Consider the following 20,103-nt stretch of genomic DNA (forward strand, 5'->3'; position numbering starts at 1 on the left):
ACGTGCATCATTGCATGAATACACCCCAAAAAAAAGGTTATGCTTATGTCAAGGGAATGGCTACTTTTTAAAAGACTGCACACAACTACAATGCTAGGCTTAATGGTGAAAAAATCTGCGTCAAGATGGTGCTTGATGAGCCACGAGAGAGAGAGGATATCTAACAGGCATAGAAGATAGTACAAGATAAAGAAAGTTGCATGCACTTCCCTCTTCACATTTCATTATGGCTTGCCTACGTGTAGTGGATTCCAGAACAAAAAGAAAAGGTACTAAACCAACATGTCACTTACGAGATGAACATAAACCAACAATTCACAAGTAAAGCATGTTGGAGCGTTCATCTTTACAGCAGAAGACGGCATATGCTGGAGTGTTCCCAAAAAGCGACAGCAAAGACGCACACATGTGCAGGGTCTTCCTGTCTGAACACATGGGAGTTAACTATTATAGAACTTATAAAATACATTTGTATGCATTTTGCGTCTCCCAAAAAACCCCAAACTGGTCTTGAGCAATGGGATATGCCAGGTATAGTGGCTGTTCTTTCCCAGAAAACATTTATAAGAGGTAAATTCTCATCAATCTCGTATTGTGGTTGGTTCATCCCATTGTCAGCTCTAAAGCCGCACCAGCTGACTGCAGACTGTCCAGCAGGAACTTGCAAATTGAAGGATAGGCTGACATTGTGGTTAGCTCATGAACATCTGTACCAGCTGAGACCACCTTGCATGTGCTGCCACGTGCTCTGAACCAATCTGAGATGTCCCTCGTTCTGTTTGGTTGCCTTTTGCGATTAATTGGTTGCTCCGATAGTTTGGGCAGTGCATTCGTCTCAGATTTGCTGACTGCTTCCTCGTCCAACTCAGCTTCATCATATTCCTTTGCACTGCAACGGCTGCCTCTAGTCCTTCCCCTACGTGCCCTTGGCTTGCTGGTGCAACCGGTTCCAGATTTGTTATTACACTTCACTGCTTTCCTTGGGGGAATTTCAAGCACTGTATCAAGCGGCTCAGTGCTAGATGCCCAGTTTATGCAATGCTTAGCCAAGAATTCCCTAGCTTCTTCTGCCAACATCTACACAAGAAAATTGAAAAAAGGTGCATCTTTCAAGTCATTGTGTTCACAGCATATTAATATCAATTGTCTACACTCTTCAGTTCTCTGGATGTTTGGCTTGGAGGAAATCATAAAATACCAAAATATGAGGGAAATCGCAGATAGGTATAGCGTCTTACCTCAACGAATTGCCCTGAATGAGCTGAGTCAGTAAAAGCAATACACCGCAGTCGCTCCAGGACCTCTTCTCCTGTAATCAAAACATACATGAGTCCATTTGTATGTTCAAAAGTAAAGCCAATTCTGAAACAGATGCCAGGTTTAGCTTCATCAACCATGATGCTCCAAGAGGGTACAGGTGCTGACACCCCCATAAGAATGGGCTACTAAGACAAAGTGTTTTGCTGGAAGGCTCTTACAAAGAGCCTGCCATGCATAGTTCACATGAGCCTCTGAAGATTCATTATATGGAATCCTGTAACGCCCCTGTGAAAGACCCAGTCCCTTTAGCTTATTACATGTAATAAAAAACATAATAGAAAACCAAGAAATACTGAGCAGCAGCACATCTCATATATTCAAGAGCAAACCTCGTCTGTTTCAACAAAGGTTTTATTTGGGTTGAGTATGATGACACCGAATGAGTGTTCCCTTGCCCAATCTGATGCAAGTCAAAGAGTGGATTGTGAAAACTTTGAAGAAAGAGCTGGGCTGAAGATCCAGGGGCCTGAGATTTACAAGATAACCGTGAAAATTTGAGGATTTTTTCTGACCCAGAAAAGGAAGGACACTGCCGGTCTTCAGAGAATCCTACAGATGATGAACCCAGCTCTCAATTTCATTGCATCAGACAAACATAGTGTCTAATTTTTCATTATTAATATAGAGATCATCTTACATTTATGCATAGCCTCCTCGCCCATTGCCCTGATCTGCAAAGACAAGAACATTGGAGAGTTAAGAACACCAGTCAAACATGGATGCTGTAGATGGAAGGCCATGTAGAGAACAAGAAAAGAGAACTGTACTGGAAGCTTGCTTGAAAGAATCCAAAATGTACTCACATGACTCGTCCAGTTCCACACAGAAGAATCAGCACTATATCCGCCTCCTTGTGGTTTGATGACACAAATATAGGGCAGCGTATAGATGCATCACTCTCTTCGTCATAATCTTCCTGAAATTTCAACAAAGTTATTTTTTTAAAATTTTAATATCTTCCTTAAAGAAGAAGGCATACCTACCTGAGTGCTCAATAAACATGTGCAATGTTCCACCACAACCGATTATCCTTTTTGTAGCCTGACGGACTAAGAACAATCATCATGAGTAGGAACCTATCTCAGTCCAATTCTGATTCCCTAAAGTATCCATAAACCTCAAGTCTCAACTCAGCCTACTCTGTCAAGGTAATCAAGACACAAGAAAAATTTGCCAACATCAACACTCTGCTAGAGTCTTGTTCGAATTCTGACTAATAGTGAGGTTATGACAACAATAACCCATGTTTCACTTATATAGTATCTCCTACTACTATAAACAACTATCTTGTTATAAATAACCTGTACACATGGATTTATTAATAATAACCTTAGATACCCGAATTAGCTTGCTTCCTCCTAATCCCAGGGCTCCCCTAATCTTGCCGTATTAGGCTAGTAATCCCGAGAATTAGTACTAGGTATGTAGCAAGTTACCATGTTGTTTCCTAAAGAGGTAAAAGGATGCAAGGGAGAAGGGAGCTTGAGCTCTTGCAAGCACACGCACACTCACACAAACCCTAGAAGAGCACACAAGATGAGAGGCTGAAAATTGTTCTTCTTCTTCTTTATAACAAAAAGAGTTCTAACAAAAAGATAAAGAAAAATGCAACATAAGTACTAAAGTACTATGTACATGTGGTCCATAATGTGAACGCGCTAAGTGGAGTGGGTAGGTGTGGACTAGTCGATGTAGTCCAGCTGTAGAATCTCTGGCGAAGATATGTCGGTACCAACTACCAAACCCGCCAGTGATATAAATGTTAAACGGTCACGCAGGCGCCTCGTGAGTGTCAGATCGTGTTGAGCTTGACATCTCAACACTCCCCCTCAAGCTCAACTCCAGCTCGTGAACTCCAAGCATATCTTGAAATCTACAAAGCTTCTCAACTCCCAAGGCCTTCGTGAAGATGTCAGCGACCTAATCCTGTGTGCTGACCTAGGCCAAGTTGATGTCGCCTACCAAGACTCTCTCCCTGATGAAGTGGTAGTGTATCTCAATGTGTTTTGTCCACGCAGCATGGAAAACTAGGTTCTTGGCCAATTGTATACTGCTAAGATTATCACAATATATGATAGCCTTTCTCTCCACATGCAACCCCAAATCAACAAGTAGCTTGCGTAACCAAGCTACCTCACACACTGCCACCACAGCTCATCTGTACTCTGCCTTTGTACTCGACAAGGCAACTGTGGGCTGCTTCTTGCTACTCCATGTCACAGCAACACTCCCCAATGAAAACAAAAATCCACTCGTAGATCTTGTCATGTGCACAAAGTGTATCTACCGTGTGCAGCACACACACAAGACTAGCTTTGAGGCTTGGGGTAGCTTGGAGCTAGGCAAGCTGATTGGCGAGCTGATTTAGGGATGGACTGACGCGCGGGTGCCCATGTGTGGACGCCCGGTGACCGGCCAAGAGCTTATAAAAGGGTGGCCAAGGTCACTCAGTTAGTCAGAGTCTCGCGAGTCCATGCGAGAGCTCTGCGATCAAGAGCCTGGATCTTGTGCAGACATGTACCTACTTCATGCAGCCGAGGTCGGCAACAGTCTCGAGGCCCGCGAGAGTAGCTCCATGGCGGTATGGGACGTCATGGGGTAAAGATTGGTCGGTGCGTCTTGCTAGTTAGCTCAGCTCATTGCTCGGTGGAGACAACCAAGTCTTGTGGGTTTTGCCCACAGTTGTCATGGTTGGGTGGTAAGTCAGGCATGCACCCCCTTTCACGGTTTATGGCTTTGTTTTGCAGGTTTCCGGTCTTATTTCAAGATTGCTCTACAAGGAGATCCTTGGGGATTTGACAATGGTATCAGAGCATGCCTCGAAGAGCGAGCAAGTTGGCAGGTAGGAAAAGAAAGAGGTCAAGAAGAGGTATGAGTTCGGCTACACTGCTGTTTTTCATGTGTACTACTATTTTTTCACATTTTAGCGTATTTTTTCTCGTAGGCATCGTGGGAAAGAGAAGCTAGTGTTGTGGTCTAGAAGTAGGTCATAAAGAATAGCTACTGTAGACAGAGTTTTGTTGTGGGCAAGGAGAGGAATGGGAGTATGTCATATGCACAGAGTGTATCTACGTGTGCAGCACGCACACAAGACTAGCTTCGAGGCATGGGGTCGCTTGGAGCTTGGCAAGCAGATTGGCGAGCTGGGCTAGGGATGGGGACTGACGGGCGAACGCCCATGTGTGGACACTCGGTGACCGGCCAAGAGTCTATAAAAGGGTGGCCAAGGTCAGTCAGTTAGTCAGAGTCTCGCGAGTCCATGTGAGAGCTCTGCGGTCAGGAGCCTGGATCTAGTGCAGACGTGCACCTGCTTCATGCAGCCGAGACCGACAGTAATCTTGAGGCCCGCGAGGATAGCTCTGTGGTGGCGGTATGGGACATCATGGGGTAGAGATTGTTTGGTGCGTCTTGCTAGTTAGCTCAGCTCGTGGCTCGATGGGGATAGCCAAGTCTTGTGGGTTTTGCCCACAGCTGTCATGGTTAGGTGGACTGTCACTCCATAGGAAGACCGGGATTTATACTTTCTGTCGTGCCATCACTGTGCCCGACAGGAATGTTTAGTACTTGTTCCATGAACAGGAGATATGTCCATGATACTGTTTGCACATGCATTCATGTTTGCATGCCTGGAACTGTTTTCGCGTGGCTTGTATTCTTGTGTTTGCCTATCTGACGTGCCACTTACTGAGCAGGGACGCCTGCCAGTGAGTCGTGAAGTTTGCTCTGTCTTCTGACGAGTTTTGTTGCGTGTGAACAGGTGGTAAGTGTGTTGCATTTGTTTATTTTATAGCATTATTTCTAACTTTTGTTTTTTTATAAGGTTGCAGGTTCACACTCATTAATGAGTGGGCGGCCTCCTCAATATTTTATGGTGCCCTTGGTAGGGTGGGCACCCACACATGGGCCATGGTGGGGAGGGAATCCCTCCCTTAATCATGTGTGTGGGCGCGGGTGCATGGCCACCTACCCACCCCCCCTTGGGAACCTTGGAACTGGCCGCCTCCATGCAAAAGGGTGGGCCGGCCAGCTGTTCGAGGGGTGCCCCCACCATCGCTTGGCGCCTCTCTCTTGTTTGCACACAAGCGGGCTATTCATCACAGGCGACGCCTTCGTTCCCACAAGCGGGCAGCTATAGGTGACTCGCTTGCATTCATGCTATCGGGCAGCTGCAGGCGACCCTCTCTCTTGCACACAAGTGGGCAGCTGCAGGCGACCTCCTTCTCTTGCCCACAAGCGGGCTGCACCCAAGCGCCTCCTTCGCTTGCATTCATGCTATCGGGCAGCTGCAAGCAACGACCTCTCTTGCACACAAGTGGGCAGCTGCAGGCGACCTCCTTCTCTTGCCCACAAGCGGGCTGCACCGAGGCGCCTCCTTCTCTTGCCCACAAGCAAGCTGCACACAGGCGTCTTCCTCTCCCACAAGCGGGCAGCTACAGGTGTCCCTCTCTACCACGCAAGCGACTGCAGCTAGATCTCTCTCTCTCTCTCTCTTGCGGGCGGCCAGCAACAGCTGCAATAGGGCCATCTCCTCTCATGCGTGGGTGCCCAGCTCTAATAGAGGCCATATTCATTGTTTTACAAGGTACATTGATTGAGATTCAAGCGAAGGTCTTTGGCGTAAATCTTTCGAGGGATATTCACTGCTGCTAACACCCGTTCGGAGCCGGGTAGTCCAAGCTTTTTGGAGAACCACGGTCTGTGGGTGCCGAGATCGGGAGAGCCAGGCGTTCGTACAGGAGCGCCTGCTTGTGCGTGGTCCTGGAACACCAGTGGGGCGCTCTGCGGATTCCAGTGAAGGCACGAGACCGTAGAGACTAGACTTCTTCAAGTGGTTCGCTCTACTTCAAACGTCTACTTCAAGACTATTGTTTGGTAACTGTATTCATTTCAGTTGTACATGGACATCATCTGGTTCATCGAACCCATGGAACATTGTACCCCTTAAATACTCCCAATAATATATTATATATATTGAGGGGGGAGTCGGCCCGTTCCGGCCCCAGTGCTGGTGTCCATTGATCTTTATTTCATTTCAGTTTTTTCAGTTGTTATTGAGTTGTCCATTCATATTGTGATATTTAAGTTGTGCTATTACGCGTGTGGGTGTCCAACGGAGTCTACTCCCACTTGACGGGATCGGTTTCAAAAGAGTTCTAGATCCTTCATACTCTGTAGATACCGCAAGATCCGCAATCCTACGTCCCAATGAGACTTCAATGGCATCTGCATAAAAGAGCTCAACAACCCCACGGAGAAGCTCAAGTCCAATCTGGTGTTCAGCAACCAGGTCAATGAACCAACCAACTTCCGATACTGCGAGGCATCAACTGACTCACAGTGTTTGGGTCCATCGGCAAAGTAATAAGCTTGCAGTTCTCCATCCCAAAGGCCTCAAGCAACTCATGAACATACCGCTGCTGAGAGACAAAAAATCCCCTCTGGGTCTGCCAGATCTCCAATCCCAAAAAGAAGTGGAGTAAGCCTAGGTCGATCATCTCAAACTCTTTTGACAAGGCAGCCTTCATCACGCCAATGTGCTCCACATGACCGCCGGTAAGAATGAGATCATCCACATAAAGGATGATAATCGTAACCATGCCGCGTTCCCGAAAGAGATACAGGTTGGGATCTGCAACCGATCTCTGAAAACCAGTCCGAACAAAGAAGGAATCAATCTTCTGATTCCAAGCCCTGGGAGCCTGCTTAAGACCATACAAGGCCTTACGTAACCGGTAAACCATCCCTTCTGATCCTGGAACAACAAAGCCTGGAGACTGCTCAACATACACCTCCTCTTGCAGGTCACCATTAAGGAACGCAGATTTTACATCCATTTGATACAATGGCCACCTCTGAGAAGAAGCAAGGGCAAGAACGGTCCAAATCGTGGTCATCCGTACCTCGTTGCAAAGGTATCCTCGTAGTCGATGCCTGGCTGCTGAGCATAACCTTTAGCCACAAGTCTGGCTTTGTGTTTGTCCACCGACCCATCTGACGCATATTTGGTCTTAAAGACCCATTTGACACCAATGACTGACCGTTTCGACGGCCTTGGTACCAACTCCCATGTTTTGTTCTTCTCGATGGCATCAAGTTCCACCTGCATGGCTTTCCTCCAAGTATCCTGTGAAAGGGCTTCCTTAACGGAAGTGGGCTCCTTGTCCCGCATAATACGAGACATCAAAGCATAGTTTACCTGAAGAAGCTCCGCTATATTGCTTTTGTTGCAGACTCTGTGCGATCTTCGAGGGCCGTCCTCTGTGGTCCACTCGAAGGGCAACTCCGTGACACCCGACTCCCGAAGGGTGTCCAACAACCACTTGGGTACTCGAACAGATCGTGGAGCCTCTTGCCGTTGTGGAGACTCTACTCCAGCTGCGGGCTCAACCTCCTGTACTGACTGAGGTTGATCAACTAGAACAATGGTCTGGGAATCATCATCAGACTCTTCTGGATCTCCAAGAAGTGGCGGCTCCTCGACAGTGGATACTGGAACATGCTCATCAAAAACCACATCCCGGCTGACAACAATCTCATTCCTATCTCGATCATACAAGCTGTATCCCTTGGAAAGAGAATTATACCCCGCAAATATAAGCTTGCGGGATTTCGAGTCAAGCTTCCCTCTCTGTTTCTTCGGAATATGTACATACGCATCACTCCCAAAAACACGGAAGTGCGAGACATCAGGTTTCCTTCCAAAGTATGCCTCAAACGGAGTCATATTAGGTACTGAAGTCGTCGGAGACCGGTTGAGGGTATGGATAGCCGTTGCCACAGCCTCTCCCCAAAGTGGACGAGGAAGATCACGATGCTCCAGCACGTGCTCGCCATCTCCACCACAATCCTGTTTTTGCGTTCTACAACTCCATTCTCTGAAGGCGATCCTGTATTGGCCAGTTCCCTCTTGATGCCATGATCTGCACAAAATCTGAGAAATATATTCGAGGAGAATTCACTCCCTTTGTCAACCCTGAGAGTCTTTACCTGCAATCCAGACTCTTTTTCCACCATCACGTGCCAATCCTTGAACCGTGCAAAAGCTTGGTCCTTCTGTGAAAGAAAGTAGACCTACGTGAATCTGGTACAATCATCAACAAGCAACATAAAATAGAGAAATCCTCCCAGTGATGGTGTCTGCTGAGATCCACACAAGTCAGTGTGAAGTCAGTGAGAATCAACTCCAATGGTTTTGAAGCCCGCCTGGAAGCCTGCGGCCCTGCTTCGAAAAGGATTCCCTGTGCTGCTTACCACGTTTGCAAGAACTGCAACCTCCTTGCCTGCTGCCAACATCTGGCAAGCCAACCACCATCTGGTCTCGGAAAGCTCGCTGCAGTGCATCCACATTTAAGTGGCCAAAACGAAAGTGCCACAGATCTCCGACCCGAGAACCTGTCAATGAGGAGAGTGCAGAGAGCTTGTAGATACCATTCTCCACACCGCCTTCCCAAACAACCTGGCCAGTCTCATGGTCCCATAGAGCAACTGAATGCTCCTCAAATTCCACCCGAAAGCTAGTCTTGCATACTTCATGCACTGACAGAAGATGAAAACCAAGAGCAGGGACGTAAAGAACACGGGAGGCATGCTTGCCCCCCTTGCCGTCGGGAATAATCTTCATCTGGCCCTCACTGTGTATCGGAATGGTAGAGTTGTCGCCAATGAAAATGCGACCTGACTGCCGTTTCAGATCCAGAAAGAAGTCACGGGACGGAGTCATGTGCCTAGAAGCACCACTGTCAAGAATCCATTCCCGGGTATTCTTTGCGGTGAAGCCAACTGCCTCCTCGCTCGAAGACGATGAAGCATCGGAGTCCATCATCTCTAAGTGCACAAATGCAAGAGTCTTTGCAGCTGAGGCTGACGAATCAGCACTCTTCCCAGTCCGCTTTTTAGGACACTTCCTCCAGTAGTGGCCTTTCTTGCCACAATCATTGCAGGACCGCTCGGCCTTCAGTTTCTCTCGTTCTATTTCAGGCTTCTTCTCAGAAGACTTCTCCGGTGAAGCCTTCCCTTTGCCCTTGTTGTTATTCCAGCCTTTCAGCCGTTGGGCCAGTTAAGACCTCCGAACCTCCGCTGTGAAGAGGGTTCGTGAAACGTTCCTCCTGGTCCAAGACCATGAGCACAAGCTCCTCCAAGGTAATGGTGCTGAGCCTGCCACTAGTAATCAAAGAGGAGTAGAAAGCGGAATATCGAGCAGGCAAGTGGGACAACAAAGTAATGGCCATATCTTCTGATGATATCTCCTTCCCAGCCTAGAGGACTTCCTGCTGAAGGGCCTGCAGCTTGTTAATGTGCTCCCGCATCGTCGACGACTTTGCAGGGTTCATAACCCGCACCTGTACTTCCAAGGAAATCCTCTTCATGGGCGATACCCTGTTATAAAGAGAAGCCAAGTGCTGCCATATGCCTCTGGCCATTGTCATATGCTTTACGTGATTGATTACTTGTGGTGTGCAGTTGAGGAAGATAAATGACCGGACCCTGGCGTTGACACAATCCCACATATGTGCCTGTGCCTCGCGGTCCTTCTTCATTGACAGTAACTCCCCTTCCTCTGCTTCCGAACGTGGAACCCCGATAACAATGAAATCAGCAAGGTCATATGACTCCAGCACAGACTCCATCATCACCTTCCAGATGCCGTAATTGTTCCCGTCCAATTGACGGTCCACTGGGAACGTGGGGAGAGTTGGGATCTTCACATGCTTCTCAGCCAGCTCTAATAAATCTGCCATCACGGGGATGTAACTGAACAGGGTGGGTGGAGGAGGAAAAAAAACTTTAAACCTGCAAGTGGCTGTCCAGCAACTTAGCCCGTCTTCCTCTTGCTACTTCTCTTCCCGAACAGTCCTAACACTCCACCAATCAGCAACGTAACAATCCCCCTCTTGCTCTGAAAACTCCCAAGATCTTTCAAGAGCCTAGGGCTCTGATACCATGTCAAAATACGCAGCGGAGATGATAACAAAATTTAAGACCAAAAGAGCAAGTAGAGTGCAGAAAATAGATAGCACAAGAGAAGGAGAGAGATAGGCGTGTAACTCTTCTCGATCCACAAGATCCCGCAAAGGGCAGCCGACAGCATGCTAAAGTCACCCGACCAGCATTTACTCCAGTCGGGGCCAGCATGCATACACGTGTGAAGTCGGCCTGCTCCAGTCGGCCAGCAGCCAGTAGTCGGCCAGCATCTGGACCTTCCTGCCAGCACAAGGCAGACTCCCCCACACCATGAAAAAATGGGAGAAAAATACGGGGTGTGAGGAAAAATGAGAAAACACCTATACACGGCGGGCACACCCACAACAGAGGCCCTGGTGTCTGATAGAGACAGGAGATGACTTCTAACAACAAGTTCATGCCTGCCAGCCAACCAGCCAGCCAACTAAAATCATCACAAGCACAAACACTCTTACATCAAAAAGAAGAAGAAATTCTTACCAAGATGTCTTGCAAATGCTCTTGAAAGGGCAGTTCAACTTTGATCATATCATAATCCTTCACAAACAAAGTTCAAAAAATTGGTCAATAGTCAACTTTTTTTTTTTTAAGATTAAACTTTGGGATGCTGACAACAAAAATAATTGGTGCGTCATGCCAACCATCAACCTTGACCATTATTTCCTGAATATAATCTGCCACAGCATCAGCAAGCTCCTCATAATGATTCTGGTAGAAAATGATCAAAGAAGAAATGCTCAGTCAAATCTCTTACGCATCATTGCATTTTGCAAACGTATGCACATTCATGTTATTGTTACGTCAGGCATAGTGGAAGCATTTGATTATAATTAGGAAGTGTATTAACTTGCTGATTTGGGAAGAGAGAAGAGAGAAGAGAATAGAAAGAATGCACAATCCACAGTACAGGCTCTGAGTCACCCACTTAAGGGCCCCCACCACTTGAGTGTACTTGCTACAAGAGAATTGAGTACAATTAATAGGACTGATTTCTGTCCAAACAGAGAACTGACCTAAACTAGGGTTTTCACGTGGGAAATACCCTCCTCCCTTGATGTGGAGGCTGCCCATGACTTGAGACATAAACCTCTGGCTGTAGGCAACCACCAAACGACTGAGGATCTGTGTTTTTGAAGCCCCCACTGTTGACTGGAAAACACACTGCACAAGCAAGCCCCCTTCTTCCTTGCGTTAAAGCTCCTCTTGCTTGCCAGAGGCTGGAGTCCGAACACACAAAGGCTGAGAATCGATGAATAAGGAATGGGGCAAGGGGAAGACCCTTAACTAGGCTCATGAGTGCTGGTCAGCCAGCCCTACACAAGCCGACTGTGCTTTGGATCAATAAATGCAGAATGCCTTTTCCCCCTTTTAATGGGGTGCCCTTTGTTGGCCACATTCACCCCTTTTCTTGGGATTTCTTGCTATCAGAACGAACCGAAAAATTGGAAAGCAAACATCATTTTCTTTTCTTTAATCGATTTCAGATCAATAGAATGCGAGTTTGCTACCCATTCAATCCGTCCCTCGATTGGTGGAAAGATATCCTTTTTTGTCATATGATCTATTTTCACTATACCTCAATTGGTGGAAAGATATCCTTTTTTCTCATACGACTATTTTCACTATACTTAATTTTATTCAATCGAAATCCCATTGAAAAGCCTGTGTTGTGGGGGGCAGCCAGCCCTTAAGGTGGACTTATAACATCAAGAGCGGGGATTGGGCACCCAAATGAGTGCCCATGGGCTGCCTTGACCAATGCCCATGGCCCCTCTTTTGTGCACATTTGATCCTCCTTTGCAAGAGGCCTTTGTTGAGAGTTTTAGCAAGAGAGAAAGAAATGGGCCCAAAACCAAATTATATAAATTTTGCTAAAACCACAAATTTTCTTGTGCATACATTATGTTAAATGAAGGATCCACAAAATGACTCCACCTCCTACAAAAAGGATCAACAAATGCAAAAAATGCTTGCTTGATTATCATTGAGAAGAGTGTCTTTAAATAGGCTCCATACATGCTACTAATACAACTTAACATTTGTGATGAAGTGAGTGATTAGGTTACACACGTAACCAATAATCACAAACAATCACATCGCATCACATTGTCAAAAAGAACAAATTCAAGTTACCTGAAATAAGAAGATGCTGTAATTAGATAATAGATGAGGTGTGCATTTTTATTTTGCAATGCTACCAACAAAAAACCTTCAGACAGACTGAATTATATCTACTCTCCAAAATCCCCTTTGAAAAAACCATGCCTCCAAGAACCCTGCAGGCAGTCATCAGCATCCCCTCTTACATGCCCCAATCCCAAATGCTGAGCGCCTGCATCCAGCTTGCTCCACTTCCTCTACTGCTCCCATTCCCCAGTCAACTTCTCCTATCACCTGATCCTCTCTTGCTGCTGCTAGCTTCAAAGGATGCAGCAAGCAGTGCCGACAAGGCACCTGTCCTTGGATCTTCCCCTTTCCTTGTTGTTTTGCCATACTACTCTTCCATGCTGTTTTTTGGAAGCATCAAATTCCTCATTTTATAACAAAGGGGCTGCCACAGCAGCCAGTCCCTATGATGTGCACGCTGTTGATTGCTTAACAACCATAGGCTAAATTTTACTTTTCAGTCTGCCCCAAAAGGTCTCCACAATGGAGGGAGCACTCCTGGGAGAGACTTGGTTGCATTTTAATTTGATTCCAATAAAACTAACCAACATAGAACACTATAGGAGAGTAATCATTAAAGAGAACAGACTTATTCAGATTTCCAGTAAAAAGCTTAAGTTGAAAGATCATAACACCTGATCAACGAACTGAAACGGCTCTCCTGCAAAATCAAAAACAAAGAAAAGACGGGTCTGGTCATAGCCATGGTACAAGCTTCTTCCAAATATAACAAAACAAGATGGAATACAAAAGGCATCCAGTATAAAAACTAAACAGCCTTAATGAAGGACAGCACTGGCATGCAAAGACTGCCTACACGATTACAAATGACTGCACGCCTTAGACCTAATAACACTGTAAAAGCCAGAATACTGCAGCCTATTGGCATTGCGGATTAAATCTATATCTAAAACCCTTTTAAAAACAGATCAATAATGCTATGTTTTAGACAAACACAAGGCAGGGAACCACTCCACAGCTGCATCTGCAGATTTCTCTTTCGCTAAGAATGTTGTACATTCTTGGGCATTAAAGATTTAGCACAACTTTCTAAACATTGGTAAAACTCACAATAGTCCTGGATTAAGTTAAGAAATTTTGGAGTGGCATGACTTTTGACTTGCACAAATGCAACCTTCCCCTATTAACTTGTTTTTCTACTTCTTAATACCCTAGGCTTTCAACTCTCTCCCTTGCCGCTACCTACTGCACTTTGGCATCAAAGCTTACCCTTATTTACTACACCTTTTGATAAACCCCTCCCACCTTCTTCAATTTCTTTAAGGCTTATCACTATGATCTGTAAAGGTAATTTTTCATGTAATAAACAGACTTACATAAGTGTGCAAACCAGGGTTTATCAAACAAAGAGGGCAAAACTTGTCTGATATGGACCGAGGAATGATGTGATATACTTCTGGGGCCTTTATCCAAATCGAACTATACAATGTACTTACAAAAAAGACGACGTCCCAGCCCCCCTGCCTGTTTCCACCCATTTGACATCATCCCCATACTATAGGTTCCCTAGAGAAGATAAGTCTTCCTATAGTCAATGGATCACTCATATAAGAATGTAAACCAAGTTTCATAAACAGAAAAGAATAGACTGAGTGATAATGCTCTAAACTTCTCCTTCCTCTTCACACTTGCCCTAAACAACTTGGCCTTACCCCCACTCCTAGGTTCTTGAAAAGATTGTTCAAATGGTCTAACAGATCACAGGAATCTGCAAATTGGTGTTGATCATAAAGCTCCGGAATTGGACATATTCTCTTTCTAAATTGGCTTACAATAAGAACTTCGATCTCCTCTGCCACTGGGCAGGTAACTTTGATCGGCCAAACTACTGGCTCACTCTCCACGTTCTTGCTCTCCGCCCCGAAAAATGGCTTGATAGCAACTTCTTTCTTCTTCCTCCTCCTCTTCTTCTTTTAAATTATGGCTTAGTCTGCACGTTAATAATCGCTGATGCAGGCTGAATGATGTACAATCTCATCATCCAAACTACTTTAAACAGTGGATTAAAGTCTGAAACAAAATAATTGAACAGTGGATCTTCTTTTTCTTCTGCAAATTTCTTCTTTCTTTTTCCTAACTGTGGCTTAACCTGCACATTGATCTTCTCTAATGCAAGCTCAGTAAGGAGACTTTAAAACTTTTATTGAAACCTTTTCAAACAAACGATTATCTCCCTCTCCTCAGAGAACCCTAAAGTTGTATTTTCTTTTCTCTGGATGGATGTACGCACTCTTTCATCAACATTACCCTACGGCCATGGTTAGCTTAAAAAAAGAAAAATCTCATGGCAAAATAGTACTTACCTGTTTCGATGTGGCGAAGCTCGAGGTCAGAATTGAAATGGTACTTCAGTCGCCGAAGGGCTTCCATCTTCGCAAGAGCTGGAACTTTCCCCGCGTTGTTGCTGTCAGATGCGAGGAGGTTTTTAATTTAATTAAACATAATAAGGTGTAAGAATCCAAAACCAACGCGTGAACCAACGCGTGCTTTTTCAGGGCCGTCATGCTCGTTTTAAAACCCGTTGTGAAAAACGTTTGATTACCATTAAAAGAAAAAATTCCCAAAATTGATTACCATGGTATCCCATCAATTTTGAAGGGATTGGGCTACTCTCCCCTAAGAAGATAGTAGTGTTGCGGTTCCATCTTGTATACATAATTAAAATATTCACCTAAAATTTTGTCTTGTTTTCATTAATCGAAGCTACTGGCTATCAAATCAATTTATTATAGCATGGGATGTACACGTGTCTATCTTGTTTACTTCTTCTTTAGTACATATACAACTAGAACCATGACCCGACAGCGGGTAGGAGCTATGCACCCATTTAAAAAGACAACTTTGCGAAGGAAAAGGCACATAAACATTTGTCACACATGGATACTCACATTGGAATCAGTGAATTGAATGAGACATGTAAAGAGTAGCACACTTGGCATGCATACACATTGAGTATAGTCTTAATAAGCACATCCTGTTATTACTGCACTCCAAGGGATAGCATCCCAAGAAAGGAGCTCCTAAAGTACTTGGTGTTCTTTTGCAAGTGCACCGCATTTGGCATACATTCACACCAGCACATTGCCAAGAAAAAAAATATTTCCTACATCATCCGCTGTTTAGCAATCACATCATGAATTTGTTCCCCCTTGTCATTTGTTCCTTTGCTCCCATAGGCTTTTAGATGCAAGCAAAGGTCATTGCATTTGAAGAGGCCGTTCTGCTCCATTTGTTCAAAATAGTCCACTGCTCCCTCTACTTGGCCTTGTTGGACGTATCCAACAAATAGTGCATCCCAAGAGATAACATATCAAGAAGGGAGCTCTCCAAGCACTTGTCATGCTTTTGTTGCGAGTGCACCACAATTGGCATACGTATCCACCAAAGCAATAATATTTGCCAAAAACCTTTGTCTAGCAATCTTGTCATGAGTCTCTTCCCCCTTGTCATGAGTCTCTTCCCCCTTGTCCCTATTCTTATGCTACCGTGGGCATGCATGATGCAAGCAAAGGTCTTTGCATCTAAAAAGATAGCCTACATCTGAGAAGGAGCTCACCTTGGCCCTAGGAGATAACATCCAGGTGAGAAGCAAGAATCAAGCTCCACAAGCACTTGTCATGCTTCTATGAACACACCACACATGACATACATTTAATGGATAGGTTCCAAAATAGTTCAAAGCTTCCATTAGGCCATCCCACTCATATATATTGATTAGTGCATTCCAAGAGACATCAATGCAATCTACATATTCATTAAAGCATCAATAAATCTCATTTACCAGAAGCCCGTATGACATATGGATGTGCAGTCCAAGAGAATACATTCCTGCTCATACATGTTAAGCAAGAGTTCACAGCATCTAGACCTTGCCCTTATTGAGCATATACTTTGATGAATGCAGTCCAAAAGAGTACAACCCTGCTCTTATGCATGTCAAGCAAATCTTTTGCTTTTGCAAATGCTACCACAATGTAGGCAAAGGTAAGTGCATTAGCAAAAAAGCCATCATGTGGCATTTGTTCAAACCCTACCTCTGGCCCTAATCTACATATCGTGCCATGAGTGCAGTCAAAGCATTTGGACATTAGCCTTGCATGCTCCGAGGGATTTCTCTTTATTTATTCGTTCAAGGGGGCACTTGTCCCCTTCTCTCATGAACACATCAAAGATGCTTCACATTCTTTGCTGCCTCCCAGGACCATTAGCAACCTCTCTCATTGGGCTCCACTGCCATTCAAGCTTGCAACACCCAATCGTCCGGCCGCCTTTGGCCTGGCTCTCTCTCTCTTTTCTCGCTATCACCAACACAGACAGCAATCGGAACTCTGCTACGCCCGGACCCAATCGTCAGGCTGCCTTCTACTGGTTGGCTGGCTGGCTCTCTCTTTTCTCGCTATCACCAACACATATGGCGATTGGACAATAGAAGGCGGTGCACGTCGACTTGTCAACGGAGTATGTCGGTGCCATTGGGAGAGAACGTCCGAAGCACATGCAATCGTATGTGGGCAGCCTCTCAGTGGCCACCCACTTCAGGGCCTCCTCCTCGTCCGCATCGTACTGATGTTGCTATTGCTGTTGCTGAAGCAATTGAAAGTTCTGCTGCAAGCTGGCTTTCATCTCATCTTCCATTTTTAAATGCAAGAGCTCGATGTAGATGCTGCATACATATAATAACACATACACACACACACACACACACGTATGTATATTGATCATATCTACGTATGCATGCACTTATGCAGATACATATTAAGTGCATTAGTGTGTTCAGACGTGTATTTTAACTTTTTGATCAAGGGGGGGGAATATCCGTCACATGCATTTACAACTTTTTTGCTATGAGATGGTATTACTCATCAATACCCCTATATGACACACATATGCACATGCACACCCACATCTACACATGTCTACATATATACACGAATATATGATGCATGCATACATTCTAACACACACACACACATGTAGTCACACACAATCATATATGCATACATTTATAGGAACATCGATGCATGCATACATACTAACACACATATGTGTATACGAGTACAATCATATATATATATACATGTGTTCATACGTGTGTTTGCACTGACATGGAGTGTGCGTGTTTTCAAAAACGCACACACACAATGATGGATGTACATGTATCCCTACATAACAAACATAAATACTTTTTCCATATATTGAATTTATTATAATATAAATACATTATGCTTTTTCTTAATAAATATATATATTTATTATCCAAGTACATGTTTATTATCTCAATATATATTTATTATAAAAATATATGTTTATTACATAAATATATATTCGTTTATATAATAAATATTATAAAAATATAATAAATGTATGCATAATTTTATATTTATTATATATTTACGAAAGTAAATATATTTTTTATATATATAATAAGTTTATATTTATTATATAAATTAATTAATTGTACATATAATAAACTCACTTAATCGATTTTGAAAGAGATCGGAGCATCCTGATGCTAATCACACAGAATTGCAGAATTACCAGGCGTTTTGCTGAAACCCTAACTCTGAAAAACCCTAACCGAGCAGAGGTTACCTAGAAATACAGGAGGATTTACAGGCAAGTGTGGGCCTTTTTTTTTAATAGAAATGAGATATCGAGCACCTCCCACCGATTTCCGTGTTGCCGTTGAGGCTGGAGAGAGGCATTGTGCGACCTTCGTGCACTCCGTTATCATCCAAATCCGAGGTCGCGCAGGCTTGATTTCTAGCTTCAGAGCGAGCAGAGACATCTCTGTTGCTGCTGTTGTTACTGGTGAAGTCCACTATGGAAGTCGAGCTTCGTCTGTTGTTGTCATTTATGATAATGAAAACCTTGCGTTCCTGCACAGGTTATCTTGAAGGGTCAAGATCTGATAAGCTCCAAAATGCCAAGACGTCGAAAGCTTCAAAATTTGTTCTAAAAGGCATTGTAAGGAGCAGGATTTAGCTCATTTTCTCTTGAAGTTGAATCACTTATGAATCTCATTTTCAACCATATCCCTTTCTTGTGCTTGTTTTAGCCCTCCTGTCTGCATGTCATCCCAGGCGGGGAAATAGACGGGCATGCACTGCTCTGCTCTGTCTGTGTTCATCAACAAAGTCCTCAAGGTTTGGTAGAGGGGCCTATAGGCCTTGCTAACGAGTAGCATGAAGCCGGCCAGTCTAATTAGGGATGGTCGTGCACGTAGTTACAAAGCAAGACACGAGTAGACTTGTGGGAGGAGGATGCTCCTGAAACACAACTCGAGAGCCACAAAGTGCCGGCGCTCGAGTCTTCTATCAAAGGGATAGCCGCTATATATATAGCTCTTGGAGACATTCTCTCTCCCTCTCTCTCTCTCTCTTTTCCCATCGTTGTAGAGACTCGTTAAGTACTCTTGAGTTTTCATCCCACAGATACCTCTTCTTGTGCTGATTAGCAGAAGCATAAGAAAGCAAAGAAGCAACCATGGCGTCCCATCGTTTGCGTAGCTCATTGTTGCTTATGCTCCTTCTCCTACTGCCCTTCTCGAATACAAGAATCTGATTCCTCTTGATCATGGAATGTCATCTTTTTCATGATCCTCTTCATTGAGATCTGGGTCAAATGAATACCCAACATCCATGGAAAAAGTTGTTGATGACCTTTGTGACTTGAAATGGGTGAGTGATTCGGATACTAAACACATAGTAACATAGTATTTCATTCTTTCTTAGCCTAGAGTGTATTTCATGAGGACTAAGAAGCAACCTACAATTGCACTCTCTTCATTGAGGCTAACCACTAAGCTGCGTACTTTGGATCATAAAGGAATGTCGATGATGAGAAGGACTGGGAAGCCCTAGCATCGTTAGCATTGTTAGAAAGAATGCAAGGACAAACCAATGTCATAGGGCTTTGCCCAACAACACTCGGGAGCACAAATAGCTCAATCGAGAAACCAAATTACTATGGCCTAGCACACAAATGCATAATCAGGGTGTGTAACTCACCTCGTGAAAGCTTGTTGCTTGGGATTTTTGTAGGAGACGATGTTGGCATCATGCAGCCGCACTCCAAAGCTCCACTCTGCCCACTGCCATTGCTATCGCACTCCAAAAATGAAGCTCGACCCTCCTCACAGCTTACTCTCTCACGCTCACTCTCTCACATGTAAGCAAGCAAGCACACAACAGCTCAAGCAAGCAAGTAATAGCATAAGATAGTAGATAAAGAAGAAGAGCACTCTATTGAATTAACATAAAAGAATGAATGATGAGAATACAAATTGACCCTTATCTTGGCCCCAAGTATTCACACCTTGGCCGGCCATACTTAAAATATAGGTCCATGGCTATCCAAGGCCGCCTAGGCTTGTGCAAACACTTAATCTAAGCATGAAATCTCCATAATTAATCGTGGTGTGCCTTTCATAGACAAGTGACAATCACACACATAAAATATACAATATTAGCATTTCTAATGCCAATGACCAAATGAAGTGATGGTTGCTAATGGATGGCGTCAACGTTGGAGAGGTGTCCAATGAGGGTTAACATGCCCCCCTTTCTAACGTAGATTCCATCCTTAGAATATGTTGGTGAAGACGAGTCGATGTTGATAGGAAGGTGATGATAG

General features: G+C 44.5%; 1 protein-coding gene across 1 annotated transcript; it reads right to left on the reverse strand.

Moving 5' to 3' along the window:
- Window positions 1–305: 305 nt before the first annotated feature.
- Window positions 306–14,971, reverse strand: LOC147639716 (uncharacterized). The gene is made up of 11 exons (XM_086773119.1): window positions 14,772–14,971; window positions 13,083–13,108; window positions 10,930–10,989; window positions 10,762–10,818; window positions 2,124–2,236; window positions 1,958–1,991; window positions 1,833–1,869; window positions 1,650–1,720; window positions 1,395–1,545; window positions 1,239–1,309; window positions 306–1,077 (listed from the first exon to the last, which is right to left on the reverse strand). Exons 1-11 carry the CDS (start codon window positions 14,836–14,838, stop codon window positions 604–606), a joined length of 1,161 nt encoding a protein of 386 aa, XP_086629245.1. The 5' UTR covers window positions 14,839–14,971; the 3' UTR covers window positions 306–603.
- Window positions 14,972–20,103: the final 5,132 nt, after the last annotated feature.

Source organism: Cibotium barometz, chromosome 3 (assembly GCF_041138505.1).
Source record: "Cibotium barometz isolate CiBa-2024 chromosome 3, ASM4113850v1, whole genome shotgun sequence".
In the NCBI taxonomy this organism is placed as follows: Eukaryota; Viridiplantae; Streptophyta; class Polypodiopsida; order Cyatheales; family Cibotiaceae; genus Cibotium; species Cibotium barometz.

What these genes read in the sequence shown, in the direction of transcription:
- LOC147639716 (XM_086773119.1), bottom strand. Translation starts at nt 14,838, where the DNA reads ATGGAAGCCCTTCGGCGACTGAAGTACCATTTCAATTCTGACCTCGAG. An exon ending in AGCATTTGCAAGACATCTTG is followed by an intron (nt 2,237 to 10,761) that starts GTAAGAATTTCT and finishes TTGAAATTTCAG; the next exon opens with GAAGATTATGACGAAGAGAG. An exon ending in CCTTTGTTGAAACAGACGAG is followed by an intron (nt 1,546 to 1,649) that starts GTTTGCTCTTGA and finishes GGTCTTTCACAG; the next exon opens with GGGCGTTACAGGATTCCATA.